This window comes from Oncorhynchus gorbuscha, linkage group LG04 (assembly GCF_021184085.1).
Source record: "Oncorhynchus gorbuscha isolate QuinsamMale2020 ecotype Even-year linkage group LG04, OgorEven_v1.0, whole genome shotgun sequence".
Classification (NCBI taxonomy): Eukaryota; Metazoa; Chordata; class Actinopteri; order Salmoniformes; family Salmonidae; genus Oncorhynchus; species Oncorhynchus gorbuscha.
The window spans coordinates 4,886,811-4,909,600 of record NC_060176.1 but is presented as its reverse complement, the minus strand read 5'-3'; the positions used below and the strand labels follow the sequence as shown (position 1 = coordinate 4,909,600).

Sequence of the window (22,790 nt, the reverse complement as noted above, 5' to 3'; positions counted from 1 at the left end):
GTTTCAAGCTATATGTGGAGCGGTCAGGGGCCAGTTATATAGTTGGTCATTTTTGACTGTCACTGTACAGCCCCAGTGAGCCTCTGGAAACCTGAGTAGATGGTGTATTCATCCTATGGTGCAGGAATTTGCACTTTGCGGACAAGTGTCAATGTTTGATTGAAGTCTGACCTGAAAACATACCGTTAACAAGTATTACTGTTCCCTTTTCCTGTCCTGGGAATAGTATTGACACATTTTCATGTTGGTGTCTTTAGGATGGAATTTATTTTTCAAAGAGGACCACGTGGCGTCTTAGAAAATGATTTTAAAAACACTGAACAGAGAATGGAATGTCCATTGATAAACCTACCAATAATTTGAATTTGGTTGGGCAAGATTTTGCCCATGTTTTCTCATGTATAATCTAGTCAGAAATGGAAGCCCCTTCTACTTTGCTTATTTGCTTTTGTTGCATTTTGATCTTGACTTGTGACTGTAACAAATACATGATTTCTGCTTGGCTGTAATGACTAGGCCTAAAGTGCCTTCGGGATTCTGCATCATGATGTTCCAAGACAAACTTTTTTTAATGGCCCCATTTGACACATTCTTGTGTTGAAATGTTTAGTGCTGCTTTGCTTCTCCAGTCCTTTCAAACATGACCTATCTGGCACTGTGACTGCCCTATGCAACAACAGTAAAAGCATCCACTGTGACCAGAAAATAGCTCTTTAAGTGCCCTTTTAATATACCACTACATGGGCCCTGCTCAACAGTAGTGCAGGATAGACCCATTTCCTAGCTGCATCGTGAAAAGTAGCGTGTGCGGGTTCGCACCAGAAAGGGCTTTGTTTACGTAGGAGTCAATATAGAATCCTCCAACTTGAGATGCAGCTCGTGCAAATTAACAAAACCTCATTTAGATGGATTTTGTCTACGACATCACAGATGTCATCGGAGTATTGATTACCTAGCAAGGTAAAATATCACAAATAGAGCTAGATAAAGCCAGAAGAATAATATACTTGTTGAACATAGCTAATTAGCAATAGCCACCAGCCTTGTGTGTTTTCATGGTCATCACTCAGACTGTTAAGTTTGTCAAGGTCCCAACATCAGCGTTAGCTATCCTGTTTTAGAGCTTTTTGGTGTGAAGATGTGAGCACATCACTCGAATGTGATGTTTGCTTGTAAACAAAAAAAATAGGGAATAGTGCCACTTGGGACCCAGAGGTATCTTTCTGACAGTATATTGTGTGAGCATTTTCTGATGTCGCCTGCTGCCTGCCCGTATGGGTACTCATTAGACCTATATAAGGGAATCCATTCTTTGTTTATTAGTGGAGGGGAGAGAAAATGGGACTGCATCCAGTCCTCCCTTCCAGATTTCAAAATGGGAACAGTGACTGAGGCAGAAAGAGGCTAAGTCAGACTGGAGAGAGACTTTACTTTAAACCCACTATCTCTGTAGCCTCCTCTCCGGCTTAAAAAGGTTTCGCAGCAGCGGCATGTGTGGCAGGGAGGCATCTGGATTCTATTACATGTGGACAGGCCAACATTATTCAAGTGGCTGAAAATAACCTTTTATTTGTCGCAGCATGCAAAAGGGGGGAGAGTTCAGCTCGGCTAATGCAACTAAATGGATACAACGGCTAACATTAGACGGCCTCCTCAACATCTGATGAACCAACAAGTCCAGAGGGTGAGGAGGCAGTTGAGTGATGAGAAGAGGGAGACCTTGGAGAGAGGCCAGCCAATCCAACACCTACTTAGGGGCAGGTCAGTAGCTAGCACGCTGCGCTGGTGTGGTCTTCGTCATGTTCATTTGGCAGCAACTGAAACAGGGAGGGGACTACCTTAATCCTTGTTTTTGTTTCCCACTGCAAAACGTTTTGCTACATTGTGCTCAAATGAACATGATCCCGGTCTCCGTATGGTCTGAGGAGCAAGCTAGCTGGTTGGCTCATCTGATACTAGCCTGTTGCCTGGCCAACCAGACTCCTTGCTCTGGCCAAACGCCAGAGCATGTACATTAGTTTCTCCTCTTCAATGAGTGTCGATCGGAGTATCTCCCTGACCTTTCACCAAATGCGAACACATTCGGGGCCATCTGATCGGTCTAGAAACTGATGAGTTGAGCCAGAGTCAGAGAACACTGCAGTTTGAAAATGTGTCATTGGCTTTGACACTCTGATTGGTTAGAGACGATCCAATTGCTGATCACTTTGTTTTGTGCAACGCCACTCAACACCACAAACAACTTCAGATTAAAGTATGTAGCAAATGACAGAGCAGCGGAATATTTTAGGGTGAGTAGCAGGGTTGGGTAAATTTCTATATATAATCAATTAGTTACTAGTTACCCGTTCAAAATTGTAATCTGTAATGCAACTTTTGGATTACCCAAACTCTGTAGCGTTATCTGATTACTTTCAGATTACTTTCCCATTAAGACACATTGTCTTATTCTAAAGGATCCATCAAATGCATTTGGTTTCGTCATAGTGGTCTCTGACTTGTGAACAGACTCGCTCAGGTGGAACAAATTTAAACTTGCGCCTGTTTTCAATGCTCTTCTCTCAGATGAGAACTGAGAGAAGAGAACGCTGCCTGCAGAGAGGGAGCTCCTTTTTCATTGGAATAGCTAGTTTGCGATGGGGTTAATGTGTCCAGAGTCCAGTTAAAAACGTAAACTGAGAACAGCTAACTGGAAGTACTGTACAGTAACAGTTTGTACAGTCACTAACAAGCCCTGTGTTTTGTTGGATGCATGGTTGTTCATTTGGGTGGTGGCTCAATTTGGTGGAATTTGCGGTAGTCAGTGGTGGGTGTGGCTTGACAGTTACACATCTTTATTAGCAGTGGTGTGGGATGCACTGAGTGTCAAACTGCTATGTATGGACAGTTTTTAGTGAGGAACTATCATATAGTTCGTAAATATTCAGTACTCTGGGGAGTTGAGAAACCCTAACTGTCAGTCTTACCCACCCAGTTGTAAGTATTTGATTATGACTACCTGCGTAATACTTCCTGTGGGACTAATATAAAGCTTGTGATTTCTATGCTGCAACAACAGTGCTTATGTTCCCTGGCCCTGACTTGCAAATGGCCTCATCACTCAAATCCCCAGTGAATTGAATTGAGATAAAACCAATACAATGTTTGTTGTTTTCTACTTTGTCTAGTTGAAATGTCATTCTTCAATAGTCTTAAGTTTGAGCACACAGTTTCATATTGAGTCTGTGGGAAGTTCTCAGATCTGGCAGAAAGATAAAGGGTACATTGAAGCCCTCCTCAGGCAGTTGTTAAGACTATTAGGGAATGGGGAAGAATGCTGTCCTTGTCCCAACGCGGGTTATACGTGATCACACACCTCAAAATCCTGATCCAGATCAGGTGGATTAACCCATGTCCATATCAATTAACCAGAGGTAACTTCTCAGGGCCCCTCCTCGGGCCCCTCCTCAGTGCAGCTCTTCATGGCTTCTAACACGTCTCATGATGATGTGTCTCATTCTCTCTGAGGCTCTAAGGGTTTATTTGACACTTTTCTTGCTGTACACTTTTCAGAGCAGAAACACTTTAGACCCAAATACACTGAAGAGAGGCAGTAGAAGTACTAGAACTAAATACACCGAAGAGAGGCAGTAGAAATAATAGAACCACATACACTGAAGAGAGGCAGTAGAAATAATAGAACCAAATACACTGAAGAGAGGCAGTAGAAATACTAGAACCAAATACACCGAAGAGAGGCAGTAGAAATACTAGAACCAAATACACTGAAGAGAGGCAGTAGAAATACTAGAACCAAATACACTGAAGAGAGGCAGTAGAAATACTAGAACCAAATACACTGAAGAGAGGCAGTAGAAATACTAGAACCAAATACACTGAAGAGAGGCAGCAGAAACACTTTAGACCCAAATACACTGAAGAGAGGCAGCAGAAACACTTTAGACCCAAATACACTGAAGAGAGGCAGGGGAAACACTTTAGACCCAAATACACTGAAGAGAGGCAGGGGAAACACTTTAGACCCAAATACACTGAAGAGGCAGCGGAAACACTTTAGACCCAAATACACTGAAGAGAGGCAGCGGAAACACTTTAGACCCAAATACACTGAAGAGAGGCAGCAGAAACACTTTAGACCCAAATACACTGAAGAGAGGCAGCAGAAACACTTTAGACCCAAATACACTGAAGAGAGGCAGCAGAAACACTTTAGACCCAAATACACTGAAGAGAGGCAGCGGAAACACTTTAGACCCAAATACACTGAAGAGGCAGCAGAAACACTTTAGACCCAAATACACTGAAGAGAGGCAGCAGAAACACTTTAGACCCAAATACACTGAAGAGAGGCAGCGGAAACACTTTAGACCCAAATACACTGAAGAGAGGCAGCAGAAACACTTTAGACCCAAATACACAGAGAGGCAGCAGAAACACTTTAGACCCAAATACACTGAAGAGAGGCAGCAGAAACACTTTAGACCCAAATACACTGAAGAGAGGCAGCAGAAACACTTTAGACCCAAATACACTGAAGAGAGGCAGCAGAAACACTAGACCCAAATACACTGAAGAGAGGCAGCAGAAACACTTTAGACCCAAATACACTGAAGAGAGGCAGCAGAAACACTTTAGACCCAAATACACTGAAGAGAGGCAGCAGAAACACTTTAGACCCAAATACACTGAAGAGAGGCAGCAGAAACACTAGACCCAAATACACTGAAGAGAGGCAGCAGAAACACTTTAGACCCAAATACACTGAAGAGAGGCAGCAGAAACACTAGACCCAAATACACTGAAGAGAGGCAGCAGAAACACTTTAGACCCAAATACACTGAAGAGAGGCAGCAGAAACACTAGACCCAAATACACTGAAGGGAGGCAGCAGAAACACTTTAGACCCAAATTCACTGAAGAGAGGCAGCAGAAACATTTTAGACCCAAATAACACTGAAGAGAGGCAGCAGACACACTTTAGACCCAAATACACTGAAGAGAGGCAGCAGAAACACTAGACCCAAATACACTGAAGAGAGGCAGCAGAAACACTAGACCCAAATACACTGAAGAGAGGCAGCAGAAACACTAGACCCAAATACACTGAAGAGAGGCAGCAGAAACATTTTAGACCCAAATAACACTGAAGAGAGGCAGCAGAAACACTAGACCCAAATACACTGATGAGGGGCAGCAGAAACACTTTAGACCCAAATACACTGAAGAGAGGCAGCAGAAACACTAGACCCAAATACACTGAAGAGAGGCAGCAGAAACACTTTAGACCCAAATACACTGAAGAGAGGCAGCAGAAACACTAGACCCAAATACACTGAAGAGAGGCAGCAGAAACACTTTAGACTAGAGGTCGACCGATTATGATTTTCAACGCCAATACCGATTATTGGAGGACCATATACGCCGATACCGATTAATCGGGCATTTTTTTAAATGTATTTATTCGTAATAATGACAATTACAACAATACTGAATGAACACTTACTTTAACTTATTATAAAACATCAATAAAATCAATTTAGCCTCAAACAATGAAACATGTTCAATTTGGTTTAAATAATACAAAAACAAAGTGTTGGAGAAGAAAGTAAAAGTGCAATATGTGCAATATAAGAAAGCTAACGTTTCAGTTCCTTGCTCAGAACATGAGAACATATGAAAGCTGATGGTTCCCTTTAACATGAGTCTTCAATATTCCCAGGTAAGAAGTTTTAGGTTGTAGTTATTATAGGAATTATAGGACTATTTCCCTCTATACCATTTGTATTTCATTAACCTTTGACTATTGGATGTTCTTATAGGCACTTTAGTATTGCCAGTGTAACAGTATAGCTTCCGTCCCTCTCCTCGCTCCTCCCTGGGCTCGAACCAGCAACAAAACTACAATTAGCGTGCGCTAACTAGCTAGCCATTTCACTTTGGTTACACGAGCCTCATCTCGGGAGTTGATAGGCTTGAAGTCATAAACAGCGCAATGCTTGACCACAACGAAGAGCTGCTGGCAAAACGCACGAAAGTGCTGTTTGAATGAATGCTTACGCGCCTGCTTCTGCCTACCACTGCTCAGTCAGATACTTGTATGCTCAGTCAGATTATATGCAACGCAGGACACGCTAGATAATATCTCGTAATATCATCAACCATGTGTAGTTAACTAGTGATTATGATTGATTGTTTATAAGATAAATTTAATGCTGGCTATCAACTTATCTTTGCTTACTGCATTTGCATAAGTCTCCTTGTGGAATGCAACGAGAGAGAGGCAGGTCATTATTGCGTTGGACTAGTTAACTGTAAGGTTGCAAGATTAGATCCCCGAGCTGACAAGGTGAAAATCTGTCGTTCTGCCCCTGAACAGGCAGTTAACCCACTGTTCCTAGGCCGTCATTGAAAATAAGAATGTGTTCTTAACTGACTTGCCTAGTTAAATAAAGATTAAATAAAGGTGTAAAAATATATATATATTCGGCAAATCGGCGCCCAAAAATACCGATTTCCGATTGTTATGAAAACTTGAAATCGGCCCTAATTAATCGGCCATTCCGATTAATCGGCCGACCTCTACTTTAGACCCAAATACACTGAAGAGAGGCAGCAGAAACACTTTAGACCCAAATACACTGAAGAGAGGCAGACTCAGGTAGAAGCATGGTTCCTAGTCCTGTCCTGGGCTTTATTAGGCATGTTGTTGATGATCTCTAGTTCTGGTGAGAAATCTAAGGCTGGAGGTGGGCATTGTTCTGCTGTTGTGCCTTGCCTCGTGTTAAGTGAATTAGCTGTGTTGGATTGGAGCTCCCTCCCAGGCCCTGATTGGATTGTCTGTTCCAGGCTGTGGGTTGGGATTGGACTTGACTGGCACACACACATTCCCACAGGTGGACAACAGACAATTCCTAACTCTAAGGGACACACACACTGCACCGGAGATTGATCTGCCATTGTCTTCCGATGCTGTGTGTTTTAGGGACAACCTGCTGGTGGACGTTTGACTGCTGACATTTACTGTGCACGCAATTCTATATGTAGAATCGGCTTGCAAATTACCGATGGTACTCTAAATGCTCTCAACCGGCAAATGCTACCTGTGACCATGCCTTAACCCTCCCTGGTTGGACCAGTGCTTATGTTGCAACTGCCTGCCACAGGCTTTCACTCATCCCAATGCAGGGGAGTGTGTAAACACCACAACACAATCTGGCAACTCAGAGTATTTAAACTCACCCCAATGAGGGGGAGTAGGAAGGTAAGTACTACAAACAGTCAATGGGGGGGGGAGTGTACACTCGAGGTAAACTTTACCACAACACAACCTGGCAACCCAGTGAGGTCGGTGTACTCAAACTCACTGTATTATCCCTGGTGATTTGTTTACAGTAAACTGCCATATTCCCAATATAAATGACAAGGACTGGGAGACTGAGACAACCTAAGTGGCAAATCTCAGCAGGAGGGTGGATATCTGGCTGTTGTAAAAATAGTTTCTCTCTCAATCCCCAGACATCTCTATTGTTGTCTGGTCATCAGTTCCTAATCTAATCCCAGCAGCATTATTATCCAGTATGCATTTAATCTTGTGGTGTGAGTGGAGGTGGTAACTGTTGAAAGATAAGCTGTAGCCTACTCCTGGAATTAGCCCCACTCTGCCTACCTAGAGGGAAACACTACACCCTACCCTCCTCACTTCTCCAAACTCTCTCTTTCCAGGGGGGTATACCATGGATCTCCCCCCTCATTAGCCTCCCCCAGCTACAGTGTCAACACCCACAGTCACAGGGAAGTCACAGGCTGCTTTGGCAGACTGTAAATTCTCGCATCTGGTTCAATCTGGAGGTGTTAGTGGCCAGAGGGAGTGGCCAGAGGGGTTGGAGACAAGTAGCTGGGGCTGAATGGATTGGAGGGGTTGAGATGTTTAGGGGCTGTGGCAGAATTGGGGCTCCCGAGTGGCGCAGCGGTCTAAGGCATTGCATCTCAGTTCAAGAGGTGTCACAACAGTCCTTAGTTTGAATCCAGGCTGTATCACAAACGGACGTGATTGGGAGTCCCATAGGCCGGCACACAATTGGCCCAGCGTCGTCTGGGTTTGGCCGGTGAAGGCCATCATTGTAAATAAGAATTTGTTGTTAATGAAATACAAATGGTATAGAGGGAAATAGTCCTATAATTCCTATAATAATTACAACCTAAAACTTCTTATCTGGGAATATTGAAGACTCATGTTAAAAGGAACCACCAGCTTTCATATGTTCTCATGTTCTGAGCAAGGAACTGAAACGTTAGCTTTCTTACATGGCACATATTGCACTTTTACTTTCTTCTCCAACACTTTGTTTTTGCATTATTTAAACCAAATTGAACATGTTTCATTATTTACTTGAGTCTAAATTGATTTTATTGATGTTTTATATTAAGTTAAAATAAGTGTTCATTCAGTATTGTTGTAATTGTCATTATTACAAATAGATTAATCTGCCGTTTTTTTACAATTTATCTGCTTTTTTGGTCCTCCAATAATCGGTATTGGCGTTGAAAAATCTAAATCGGTCTACCTCTAGTCAGTATTGGCTGGGTTCTCTTGATTGGGCCAATACTGACTGTGAAGTTATAATTATGCCCACCTGTGAAGTCTTGTTGTTGTGACATTGATTGCCATTGCCTTGCATGCTGAGGAAGGGTTCCTACCCAACAGATTCATGCGGCAATAAAAACATGTACATTTAAGTCTATTTACCTACGTGCTGTCCTATCTCTTACTTGGATACTGCGATTGATGCTTTAAAAAAAATCTTTATTTAACCAGGTAGGCTAGTTGAGAACAAGTTCTCATTTGTAACTGCGACCTGGCCAAGATAAAGCAAAGCAGTTCTACACATACAACAACACAGAGTTACACATGGAACAAACAAACATACAATCAATAATACAGTAGAAAAAGTCTATGTGCAAATGAGGTAGGATAAGACAGGTAAGACAATAAATAGGTCATGGTGGCAAAGTAATTATAATATAGCAATTGGAGCGTGTGCTACCGGTGGGTTCTGCTATGGTGACCAGTGAGCTGAGATAAGGCGGGGCTTTACCTAGCAGAGACTTGTAGATCACCTGGAGCCAGTGGGTTTGGCGATGAGTATAAAGCGAGGGCCAGCCAACAAGAGCGTACAGGTCGCAGTGGTGGGTAGTATATGGAGCTTTGGTGACAAAATGGATGGCACTGTGATAGACTGCATCCAATTTGTTGAGTAGAGTGTTGGAGGCTATTTTGTAAATGACATCGCCAAAGTCTAGGATCGGTAGGATGGTCAGTTTTACGAGGGTGTGTTTGGCAGCATGAGTGAAGGATGCTTTGTTGTGAAATAGGAAGCCGATTCTAGATTTAATTTTGGATTGGAGATGTTTAATGTGAGTCTGGAAGGAGAGTTTACAGTCTAACCAGACACCTAAGTATTTGTAGTTGTCCACATATTCTAAGTCAGAACCGTCCAGAGTAGTGATGCTGGAAGGGCGGGTGTGTAACGGCGTTCGTCTGTTGAAGGAGAGTCGGACCGAAATGCAGCGTGGTGGTTACTCATGTCTTTAATGACGAATAGCGAATACATGAAAATAACTATACAAATACTAAAACAACAAACGGAACGAGAAAACCTAATACAGCCTGTCTGGTGAACAACTACACAGAGACAGGAACAATCGCCCACGAAATACACAGTGAAACCCAGGCTACCTAAATATGGTTCCCAATCAGAGACAACGAGAATCACCTGACTCTGATTGAGAACCGCCTCAGGCAGCCAAGCCTATGCTAGACACACCCCTAATCAACCACAATCCCAATGCCTACAAAAACCCCAATAAGACAACACAATAAACCCATGTCACACCCTGGCCTGAACAAATAATTAAGGAAAACACAAAATACTATGACCAAGGCGTGACAGGGTGGGTGCGGGCAGAGATTGGTTGAAGAGCATGCATTTAGTTTTACTTGAATTTAAGAGCAGTTAGAGGTCACAGAAAGAGAGTTATATGGCATTGAAGTAGTAGTTAACACAGTGTCCAAAGAAGGGACAGAGGTGTACAGAATGGTGTCGTCTGCGTAGAGGTGGATCAGAGAATCACCAGCAGCAAGAGCAACATCATTGATTTATACAGAAAAGAGAGTTGGCCCGAGAATTGAACCCTGTGGCACCCCCATAGAGACTGCCAGAGGTCTGGACAACAGGCCCTCCAATTTGACACACTGAACTCTTATCAGAGAAGTAGTTGGTGAACCAGGCGAGGCAATCATTTGAGAAACCAAGGCTGTTGAGTCTGCAATAAGAATGTTGTGATTGAATCGAAAGCCTTAGTCGGGTCGATGAATACGGCTGCACAGTAATGTCTCATATTGATGGTGATTATGATATCGCTTAGGACCTTGTGCGTGGCTGAGGTGCACGCATGACCAGCTCTGAAATCAGATTGCATAGTGGACAAGGTACGGTGGGATTCGAAATGGTCGGTAATCTGTTTGTTAACTTGGCTTTCGAAGACCTTTGAAAAGCAGGGTAGGATAGATATAGGTCTGTAGCAGTTTGGGTCTAGAGTGTCTCCCCCATTGAAGAGGGGGAGAGCTTTCCAATCTACGGGAATCTCGGACGATACGAGAGGTTGAACAGGCTAGTAATAGGGGTTGCAACAATTTCGGTAGCTAATTTTAGAAAGAGAGGGTCCAGATTGTTTAACCCGGCTGATTTGTAGGGGTCCAGATTTTGCAGCTCTTTCAGAACATCAGCTATCTGGATTTGGGTGAGGGAGAAATGGGGAAGCTTGGGCGAGTTTCTGTGGAGGGCTGTTGATCGGGGTAGGGTTAGCCGGAGGGCTGTTGATCGGGGTAGGGTTAGCCAGGTGGAAAGCATGGCCAGCTGTTGAAAAATGCTTATTGATAATCTCAATTATAGTGGATTTATCAGTGGTGACAGTGTTTCCTAGCCTCAGTGCAGTGGGCAGCTGGGAGGAGGTGCTTTTATTCTCCGTAGACTTTACAGTTCCAGAATTTTTTTGAGTTTGTGCTGCAGGATGCACATTTCTGCTTGAAAAAGCTAGCCTTAGCTATCCTAACTCCCTGAAAAGCTGCATATCACGGGGGCTATTCGATGCTAATGCAGAACGCCACAGGATATTTTGTGCTGGTTAAGGGCAGTCAGGTCTGGAGAGAACCAAGGGCTACTGTTCCTGGTTCTAAATTTTTGAACGTGCCATGCTTATTTAAGATGGAGAGTCACTTTTAAAGAATAACCAGGCATCCTCTACTGACGGGATGAGGTCAATATCCTTCCAGGATACCCGGGCCAGGTTGATTAGAAAGGCCTGCTCGCTGAAGTGTTTTAGGGAGCGTTTGACAGTGATGAAGGGTGGTCATTTGACTGCAGACCCATTACGGATGCAGGCAGTGATCGCCGAGATCTTGGTTGAAAACAGCAGAGGTGTATTTGGAGGGCAAGTTGGTTAGGATGATATCTATGAGGGTCCCCGTGTTTACGAATTTGGGGTTGTACCTGGTACGTTCATTGATCATTTGTGTGAGATTCAGGGCATCAAGCTTAGATTGTAGGATGGCCGGAGTGTTAAGCATGCCACAGTTTAGGTCACATAACAGCACAAGCTCTGAAGATAGATGAGTGGCAATCAATTCACATATGGTGTCCAGGGCACAGCTGGGGGCAGAGGGTGGTCTACAGCAAGTGGCAACGGTGAGAGACTTGATTCTGGAAAGGTGGACTTTGAACTCAGCTCACCACGCTCATAAGCATTGCCTAGGATGAACATGAAACGCTTGAACTGTGTGATCCTAATGACCTACATAATATGGTTTAATATAAGATGACATAACAATGTATATGAAATCAAGCCTCCAGCCTGTGCATTGTATTTCCTATACAACAGAGGGCTGACAGGCCCCATGGTATACATATCACTTGCATACCAGTGACTGATGCCTTATCCATTTCATGCACTACAATATCTGTTAATTTATCACTGACATGCGACTGCCATCTGGTAACTTAACCGGTTCGTCCAGTCTGTGTCTTTCAAAGAAGTCAATCATACATCACTAGCAAACACGTTATAGAAATAGTTCAAGTACTAAATGACATGTTTCAGCATTTTTTCATACATCAAATGTGGTGCAAAGTCAAGCTGACTGAGGCCACATCTTTCCACTAGATCCTGTCACTTGCATTAGGAGAGATCTGCAGGTCTCTATAGAATTACATTTAGACAATCAATTCTATTCTTTTGAGGTCTGCTGAAGATTTGATATTGTTTACAGCTGTATCTCTGATCTACACATCAGAGGAGATGACGTGGGATGTCTTTGAAAAGCTCTCACATCACAAGCCTTGATTTATGTGTGAACCATCTATTTGAGGAGACCCTATGATGTAAAGCTTTGCTAAACCGTTGTCAAAAAGAGTGGAGGAAACAGTCGCTTGAAAAAAACTTCTAGTCGACGATCAGAAAAGCATGATTGCTTCCATGTTTTGGGCAGATCATACTAATGCAGGATAATGTACTGGGTCTGGATGGTAATGACATGGCAGTTGGTGAGCAGCTGACAGCTGGCGTCGCCTTTTGGATAAACAATTTGAGACATTAGGAACCCACCTGTGACTTCGACAAAGGGTTGTACTGTGTTGGTAAGTCTAACCTGAAGTCAGAGAGATTGAGACCTAGATGTGCTGCTATGTGTGTCTCAATGGATTTGATAGGTGGCTCTTTCTATAGTTTTGTACTAAACTTGTAGTTCTCTTGTCAAATGAAACCTCAGCATTATAAGTTGTACGGTAAATGAAACGTTTAGCAGGATCATGATGTAAATGCTTTTGTCTGTGATCTCTGACACATGTTGTACACAAACCTTGTCTCATGTTATCATTTCCAAAACATTCCCTGGGATACTTAGGCACTAATTGGTGACTGCGTGGCGTTTTCCAACCGCTCTACTTAGTTACAAGACTAACCGTCACAGACAGAATAGCGTTGCTACTGTCAAGTTGGCTGTTCAAGCTGTCCGTCTTTGAGAAACTGGTTTGTGATCATGTTGCATGCCTAGAACTGTGAATATATGTGTTTGTGTGTGTACCACAGCAATTGTGCACATGGACGAGGCAGGGTATTTAGCGTGATTGAATGGAAAGGACTGTGTTCCCTGCCCAGGACAATAGAACCTGCCAGCCTTCTGAGAGAGCAGAACTAGCCTCGACACAGCAGATACAATTGCTCAGCGGCGCTCTGAGCCACTAGGCTTATATTGTTACCTCAACAATGGCTAGCCACAGTCCTCAGAGTTCATCGGCTTGCCATTCTTGTCATGTTGTTCTCCTCTTTCAGCATCCCTCCTTTCTCTCTCCCCAGCCAGCGCAGCGCCTGAGGCCTTTTAATTGGGTTCCAGCAGGTCAGCTTACCTGTCTGGAATGATCATTTTCACAGGGGAAATTCACAGGATTAGCAAAGCCACAGCCTTTTTAAGATGTAAAGTGTTTTTGTGTTTCAGTAAATCGGCTGAGTGCTGGGTAGTAACCCTCTCTCCTCAGCATCTACCCGTGATATATTCAGTCTGTGTATTACCTCCGATGGCCTTATTTACCTTTTGGCTTTGACCTTTAGTTCAAGGTTTAGGCTGTTTAGTCGATAGGCTGTTGGTCTATCAAGATTTTTTAGTAGAGCAGTCTAAAATATATTTATTTTTTATGGCACATCAGATACCTGTCTGATTCACGCTTGTCTGTGGACTAATCCATTGTGGAGGCACACCAACAGTATATTTTTACAATGACGGCCTACCGGGGAACAGTGGGTTAACTGCCTTGTTAACTCTGGGATTCGATCCTGCAACCTTTCGGTTACTGGCCCAACGCTCTAACCACTAAGCTACCTGCCGCCCCAAATCAGTATCACATTTACAGTTAATTCCCATAATTTCTCATCTAAAATGTTTGGTTACGGTCATTTCCGTTAATGCATTGAATATATTATTTCTACAGTCTTTTACTGTTCTCATTGTCGGAGTCGACAAGTTGTTTGCGGACTGCACCACCTAGGCTACACATGTGAGGAACAGGTTTAGCTTTATTTCCATTTAGGACTTTTTAGGTCAATTTATTAGTTGTTTATTTGTTTCAATGTTACAATGTTTTTAGTTCCTTGCAGACAGGCCATGCACAGCCAATGTGATTTATAGGATATTTATTTTTATCAGGATATATTCTACCTGCAGGCTGCAATGTGTTTATTTGTTGGCTTTCTGTAGGCAATTTTTACGTAGTTGGCAATATAAGTTCATTTTAGAATTTAGATTAACCACATGATAATGATTTTGAGATGCCAAAACTTTATTATAAATGAAATGAAACAGTTCCACGTAAATGTGCATATAAAAGTCATAACGGGCATGCAGATTGGTAGATAAATTGTCACTACAAATGGAAAAGGTTGCCAACCTCAGGTGTCGCGTAACAGCAGAATCTGCAAAGGTCAGCAGGAGGAAGAGGGTCAGGAACAGTTGTTGTTGTTCTTCTGGTTAGGCGATCCTGATCTCTGGCTCCCTCCAGTCATCATGTAGATTCGGCCGCGGGCTGATTTTATTATTGTTTTCTAAAGTGGATGGTCGGGGGGCCGGAACATAATTACAAATAACTTGCAGACTGCAAATTGATCGCAAGAAGCCCAAACCGATATAATATTTTACTAAAACATAATCATATCAAACTTTACTTACATTTGTATATGATCACGTATCTCTCTATTATGCGTGGAAATACTAACAGATTTCCTAAATTAAAATCACGTGGTGATTTCCTTTTTGTATAAATTTTTTTGAACTTGGGGGGCCTAATAAAACCACTCGCAGGGAAATTCGGCCTGTGGGCCGCCATTTGAGGAACCCTGGCATAAAGTGTCAGACAAGCTCATTCGTCTACATATAGTTGATTTTATTAATAAACATAGGGTGTGTCTATATAGGGAAAAAATACACGTTTAAAAATGTTGACCAATCGAGCAGACGACTCTCGGCCAACTAAGGTTTTTTTTTTTGTCAGTAGTAGTAGGCTATGCAACAGACTTAACACCAGCAGTCCTGCACTCAGCTTTTACACCCATAGAGAGGATTAGAGACCACCCTTATCTCTCCACAGCTGAGTTATAAAATAGATTAGACTTATCATTGGTGAGGAGCAGTTGTTTACATCGTGGCTTTGGGTCCAGACCCGACTTGAACAGTCTCAGCAAGAGTTCTTGTTTGCCAAAAGACCCAATGGGATTTCATCCTACTATACTTCTTCATACTGCGTTTACACAGCCAGCCCAATTCTGATTTTTTTCTCTCTCTCCACTAATTAGTCTTTTGACCAATCAGATCACCTCTGAAAAAGTTCTGATGTCCAAAGATCTGATGTGATTGGTCAAAAGACCAATTAGTGGTTAAAAAAAGATCAGAGTTGGGCTGCCTGTGTAAATGCAGCCTTGGAGGCATAAAACAAAAATACTTCACAACCTCATATTGGTTTTGCTTGTAACCATTTGGTTTGTTCTGTTAAGTACATGGTGGTGTCCTTGATAAAGTATTCATGCAATTTTCTGAGTAGTCTGTTTTCACTCATCAGAGCAAAACAGAAGTTTGTGCTCATTCTAGACAAAGCCTAGAGAGCAAATGTGCAATACAGCCTCTGTTCGTAATAATACCACCTGCTATATGTTGAGCACAGTGCTGAAAGTTCATTAAGGTCTTTACTGGAGAGAGACCTCTACTTTGTTACTTGATATTGTTTCTCATAGCAGCTATGATGAGTATGAATGAGGCGTGTCTATCATACTCTTGTCAGCCATCCAGCAATAAGAAAGTGGAATTCCAGAGGTTTGACTGCTGCTGAACTCGAGCTGCTCTGCTATGTCATTAATGCCTGGCAGCTGGTACCTCCACCACTGGGGAGCCCCAGCATTTGACTGAGTTACAGCAGCTCTGAACACTACTGTAATCCTTCTGGGGGCCTCAGCATCTGACAGATATAGGGAGAGAGAGAAGGAGGTATAGGGAATGATAGGCGGAAGATGAGTGCTATTAAAAAAAGTTTGCAAGTCTCCTGGGTGGCGCAGTGGTCTAAGGCACTGCACCGCAGTGCTAACTATGCAACTAGAGATCCTGGTTCGAGTCCAGGCCGTGAATGGGAGACTCATATGGCCCAGCGTCGTCCGGGTTAGGGGAGGGTTTGGCCAGCAGGTATGTTATTGTCCCATCACGCTTTAGTGACTCCTGTGGCTGGCCGGGCGCCAGGTATGCAATTTTCCTCCGACACATTGGTGTGGCTGGCTTCCGGGTTAAGAGGTTATTGTCAAGAAGCTGTGCGGCTCGGCTGGGTTGTGTTTTGGAGGACGCATGCCACTCAACCTTTGCCTCTCCTGAGTCCGTACGGGAGTTGCAGCGATGGGACAAGACTGTAACTACCAATTCGATACCACGAAATTGGGGAGAAAAAGGGGTGAAAAATGAAATTGAAATAATTTAGACGCACAAAAAAATGTAGGCAACGGGGATCTTGATCCAGCAGGAGACTGGAGAAGCTTGAAGTTGACATCTTAGCTAGGAAATTGGCAAACCAAATGCATAGCTGGAGCCCTGAGTTGGATATCATTTATTTGACACATCTTAGATTTATTTAGTTATGCTTATAAGCAGTGGCGTAGCACTTGAAGCAGCTCAAATGATATGGAATTAGAGTGCAGAATGAAAGGCCGTGTCTCCTATTTGCTCACCCTAAATCATTGTGATGTTTTTGTTCTGGACGGCTGCTATCTGCAGTTCTGTGTTGTATCTACTCTCTGATGCTGTTGTCGCCTTGTGCTGATGGTTGTGTTGATGACAGGCCTGAGATGCTGCTCAATAAACTCTGTCAGGTGTCTCAAACTCTGTCAGTTTTCCTTTATGGCATGTCAGAGTCCAAAGCACACAGGGAACTTTTATTTGCATGACTAATCAAAATGTGTTTTCTCATGACCCTCTCTTGTCCCTCTGCAACAGACATATGGTGAGCAATATGTTTGGAACATCGAATCGCATAGAAATTACTGTATCGAATCGCAATACATATAGAATCGTTTAAATCTCAATACATATCATATCTGCACCAAAGTATCATGGTATTGTATCGTGAGGTCTCTGGCAATTCCCAGCTCTACATAAGTCCCCTCTAGTTCAACAGATGTTTGTTTCCATTTACGGCATTGAGAGCAGATCTGAGGTACTGAGGAAGCAAGGCTGAGAGGGGCTGAGGAAGCAAGGCTGAGAGGGGCTGAGGAAGCAAGGCTGAGAGGGGCTGAGGAAGCAAGGCTGAGAGGGGCTGAGGAAGCAAGGCTGAGAGGGGCTGAGGAAGCAAGGCTGAGAGGGGCTGGGGAAGCAAGGCTGAGAGGGGCTGAGGAAGCAAGGCTGAGAGGGGCTGAGGAAGCAAGGCTGAGAGGGGCTGAGGGACTCATTTAATTATGGTCTGTGGCCCTCCTCACTGGGAGGGCAGGACAAATAATTTAGGATCTCTCGCTTGGATGTCGGGGGAGGTATGGGATGGCTGCATTCAGTGTCTTATATAGCACAGAGGGGGGTGTGCGGACACTGTTTGATTTTCAACAATTGGCCATAGCTAAATTGTTGCTGCCACACCCCAAAAATATATTTTCTTTAAGTAATTTTCGGGATGGAACAACTCTTTCAGTATGAGCTTCAATGAATAAAACCACACAATTTTTTTGTAGAATAGACAATTGACCTATATATTTTTTTAAATAATACAATCTTTGATAATAAAAGCTAAGATGATGAAACCATTAAATGAGGAATCTAGGAGTACTTTTGGCATGGCTGGATTACCGATTACCGCAGGGCACATGCCCAGGGGCCCCAATGGAAGTTAGCTGTCACACTGCAACGTTTTCGGTCTACTCCATGGAAAAATGTGTAGAATTGCAGAAAATGTTGCTTTACAATTGCCAAAGTCTCTCAGGTCCATGGAAAAATGTGTAGAATTGCAGGAAAGTAACCCCTTTTTGGTCCAGAAAATGTTTATTGCTAATAGCACCTGCCTGATAATCCACTCTAGTACCATGTATAGGCTACAGTAAAATAATCTGTTATTGGACTGGTTTCTGGGGGGGATTATAGATGGTGTCAGTGTCATCTGATTTTCATTCGTCTTGGAGTAGAACATCTTTCTAAAAAGTCACCAGAAACAACCTTTTCAGTCCTTCTTCTAAAAATATTGGGCGGCGTGCCTCTCTCTTCCGCGACCTTTGCCACCGCTGCTAAAAAAAAATATGTAGGGGAAACACTGCATAGCCATGATTAAATATTGTCTCTACACAGGGCCCTGCTGAAGCCCTAAGAGGAGCAATAGCAACAGCTGCTCCACAGATGTCCTGGAACACTAAAAATCACTGTATGTGGCCCAAATGGCTCCCTATTCCTTACATAGTGCACTACTGTTGCCCAAGGCCCACAGGGCTCTGGTGAAAGGTAGTGCCCTATATAGGGAATGGGGAGCCATGTTGATTATGAAAGAAGAGCTGACCAACCACAAGAAAAAGAGAGCAATACCATGGGCCTTGACTCATGCTGGAGGCATTTGCATGCCCCTCCGTCACCTTGGGGGATAATGTCTGTTTTACTGAGGGTCAATGCCGTGTGTCATCCAGTCACTCTGATCTGTGAGAGTAAAAAGGGTATAGGAAATCCTGAGGGTTCAGGAATGCACCAATAAAATGACTTCATTGTGTTTTTGGGTACACTGTTCTATCACCAGATTCTGCGCTGTCCTGAGAGAAGCCTCTGTGATATAGTGGATTAAATCACGTGCATGAGATAGAAATGGTTAATGGCTTATTTCTCTCATTTTGTGCACAATTTGTTTACATCCTTGTTAGTGAGCATTTCTCCTTTGCCAAGGTAATCCATCCACCTGACAGTTGTGGCATATCAAGAAGCTGATTAAACAGCATGATCATTACACAGGTGCACCATGTGCTGGGGCCCGTAAAAGGCCACTCTAAAATGTGTGTTTTTTGTCACACAACACAATGCCACAGATGTCTCACGTTTTGAAGGAATGTGCAGTTGGCATGCTGTCTCGCAGAATAAATCAAATCAAATTTTATTTGTCACATACACATGGTTAGCAGATGTTAATGCGAGTGTAGCGAAATGCTTGTTCCACACAACAGAGCTGTTGCCAGATAATTGAATGTTCATTTCTCTACCATAAGCTACCTCCGTTGTTTTAGATAATTTGGCAGTACGTCCAACTGGCCTCACAACCACATATTTTGTAAGCTGGTTTTAGTTTCAGATTGATGGTTATCTAGGTTTACTGTAGATGAACATCATTTCTCAAAAGGAAAGGAATATTGTGCTGGAATTCTCAGAATGTATTCTGTGGGTTGTGTTCATTGACCTCTCCTACTGCTGAATTCTCTGAGGTACTGAGAGCTATGAAGAGCTTGTTCTCCTGCTGCTGAGAGGTGTATGGGTAGCTGGTGTAGTGTTGGGCGATATATTGAATATATTTGAATTAATGTTTTTGCGCGATATTTCTATGGCAAGAATCCCGTTTAGTTTCTTGTGTGTTTTATGTCTGCTTGTTCTGTCACCTTTTTGGTATTGTGTTCTTCACTCCTTCTGTGCTGTACACCTTCCCATTTACACCAGAGATGCTCATGTCTCCGCAATGGGAGTTGTTGTCCCAAAGGTAGGAAGGTAGGCAACACTTAGGTCCAAAATAATCCCAAAGAAATGCATTGGGCGTATTTTGGACAGATTTTGGCAAGAGTGAAACCTCTCGCTTCGCATCTACTTCTCTGTTTACAAACAAACACACACACACACACACCAAGCCCCTCCCCCTGTCACAACCAACAACAAGGATGAGAGATTTATTTTTCCTCTCTGACAAGCGTTTTCAACTCACTATTTGCATTTGATGTTTGGTTCAACAGAATTAGTCATATGGACACAGAAATACATTGAGACATTATTTCACTGTAATAGAGGAAATTAACCTTTCTAACCATAACCCTTGTACAGAACTTGCAGAAGTGCAGAACTTGCAGTTTCCTCAACTGCCATTACTCACAAGGATGCATAGTCGAGAAACAGACTTATCTCTTCACTTTTGGATCGTTTATGGTTTTGTTTGAAGGATACAAATGTTTTTCTTGCAGACTAAAGGCTTTGTTGTCTGAGTTATATGGTTAATATATTCTCATCTCTTCACCCCACATGAGTTTGGCAAAGCAAGTCTATGGTTGATATTACGCAGGTGGGTAAGTAGTGAGAGGTGGTAGGCCCAGACAAGTAGGTAGGCCCAGACAAGTAGGTAGGCCCAGACAAGTAGGTAGGCCCAGAGTCTTTTGGCCACATGTGAATCTCTCCCCAGCATTTACTAAGACCCACATTCCATTGGCCCCACTTAGCTAATGACATAGCTGGGCCTGCTGTGATGTATGGGGGAGGGTGGCCGAAGACAGCAGGACCACGTCTCAAATAGCACTCTGTTCCCATATAGTGCACTGCTTTTGACCAGGGCTCATTGAGCTCTGGTCGAAAGCAGTGGGAATAGGGAATAGGCTGCCATTTGGGACACATCCCAGACCATTAGTAGGCCTCAGTGAGCACTGAGTAGCAACACTCTAGGGCAGGGAACTAAAAATACTTAGTTGCCGATACGATATGTATTCCGATTCTCACAATTCTGTATGTATTGCGATTTGATACCTTGATTTTATTGCGATTCGATGTTCCAAACACATTGCTTACCAAATGTATTCACAAAGGAGTGTGAATACTTTCTGAAGGCACTGTAAGTCCACATAACAGTCGTTGTTAGAATCTTAAAGGATGTTATTTTTTAAAACCAAATCTCTTTTTGATGTAAATGACACCTTTTTGTAATTTCATGTTTTTGAGAAATTTACCGCAAATCACTTCCTCATCCTCGTTGTGTATTATGGGGGCCTTGAAAAACCCAAGGTTCCCAAAACAACCCGATACGCCCATTTAGAAATGGCAAAGCTTTCAGTATAGTGATGCAATTCTTTAATGTCGTACACACTAAATTGTGTCCAAACTTTATCCGCTAAGTTACTTTCCCTTTTGCGTGACTTGAGCCATTTCCCCTATCCAGCTGTTCCATTCTCTGTGTAGCCTGCTGCTACAGGTAACTACCAAAATAAAGGAAACGCCAACATAGTGTCTTTATAGGGCGTTGGCCCACCACGAACCGCCAGACAAGCTTCAATGTGCCTTGGCATAGATTCTACAATTGTCTGGTACTTCCTGTGTGGAAGCACCTCCATGCTTTCAATATACTTTGTATCCCTTATTTACTAAAGCTTTTCCTTTATTTTGGCGGTTACATGTAGAATGGACCGAGGTATCGCTTGAGTCGCAACAAAATAGAACTGAACATTGTGGATAAAGTTTGGAATAACATTTTCCCCATTCCCCCTCCCAACTGTAGGGCCTGCTCCCCTCCTTCTCACAACAGTTGAAGGTGTCATGCCCAGTTGATCACCACGATAATTGCTTCAAATGAACCTAAACTATACCTCGAGGCCCAGCGGTTCTGGTGTTAATCAGATTGTTGTTGAAATGAATGGGAGTGGTCAGGGGATAGTGTTAAATTGGGATACCATCGAGTGCAGCTTTATTAAAAAGCCATTTTCACCTCTGGCCGGGATGTTTCCCTTGGCACCACATTGTCTGCAGGGCCCTCAGTCTGTCCACCTTGCTGTATGAAAAACTGTGGAAATAGTTGATACATGGAGCCCAACAATGGAGTCACATGTTGTGCATTGTTACTCCACAGATTGCAGTGGTGATATGGCCATGTGTGCCCCACCTCTACACCCCTCCAGGGAATGAGATGGTGTGTTTCCACCAAAGATTACCTTACACTTTCTGAAAGCAGGATTTGGTTCAATGTAGTAAAATCAGCTAGTACCGTAAGCTGTACCAAGGTAGAGACATTTCTGTAGGCCTAATCAGGGTGGACTTTTGAACGCTGTATCAAGCACAATTTCGTTTTAATGTCCAAAGCTCTGGAATACCGAATGACAGGAATGCAGGTGTCTTTCATGTTGTACAGATGCAGGATATTAATTTGACCATTTTCTCACGGTTTTAAAATAATCCTGCAGCAATAGGAAATGTGGTTAATAATTAATGGCAATTTTTGTGGGGGTTGATAAATGTTAGTTAGTGCAAATCACGTCTGACATTTTAAAGTGGAAATGACAAACTTCAGAAACCTTCTTAAACCTTAAATACTCTACAAGTTTGAATTTCCAGCAACAGCAAATTCAAATTAAATGAACATCCCACATCTGTACATAGGGTTCTACTCTCTCTCTTTAAGTTTTATTCTCAACATTTATTTAGCTGGAGGCTGACATCTGAGCTGATCAGATCATTAATACCTCATTCTCTCCTTTTCCAGGTATTCATAGCCTTTGGTAAGTGAGAATAACATGCTGGCTGTGATGGCGCTTGCTGATTTTCAGAAATGGAACCCTATTCCCTATAGTTATTATGCCCTACTTTATTAGCCAGAAGAAGTAGTGTACTATAAAGTAAAATGGGGTGCCATTTCATAAGCATCCATGGTTAGTTGTACAGTATGTGGAGGGGTCTGATTAGGCCTAGGTTGCTGGAGTACAGTACCACCCCATCTCACCCCCACCTGACAGGCAGGACCATT

General features: G+C 43.0%; 1 protein-coding gene across 3 annotated transcripts in view; it reads left to right on the top strand.

The window, feature by feature from the left end:
* Positions 1-22,790, top strand: part of LOC124033562 (talin-2) — a 146,746-nt gene that overhangs the window by 14,925 nt on the left and 109,031 nt on the right. Inside the window, exon 1 of one of the 3 annotated variants that reach the window (XM_046345607.1) lies at positions 1,490-1,761. The exons of 1 other annotated variant lie outside the window; for it this stretch is intronic. In XM_046345607.1, coding sequence (XP_046201563.1) covers positions 1,704-1,761 — 58 coding nt within the window. In that variant the 5' untranslated portion in view covers positions 1,490-1,703. Of the gene's footprint in view, positions 1-1,489; positions 1,762-22,790 lie in introns of those variants that run through there. One more of the 3 variants, XM_046345608.1, reaches the window with a different exon arrangement.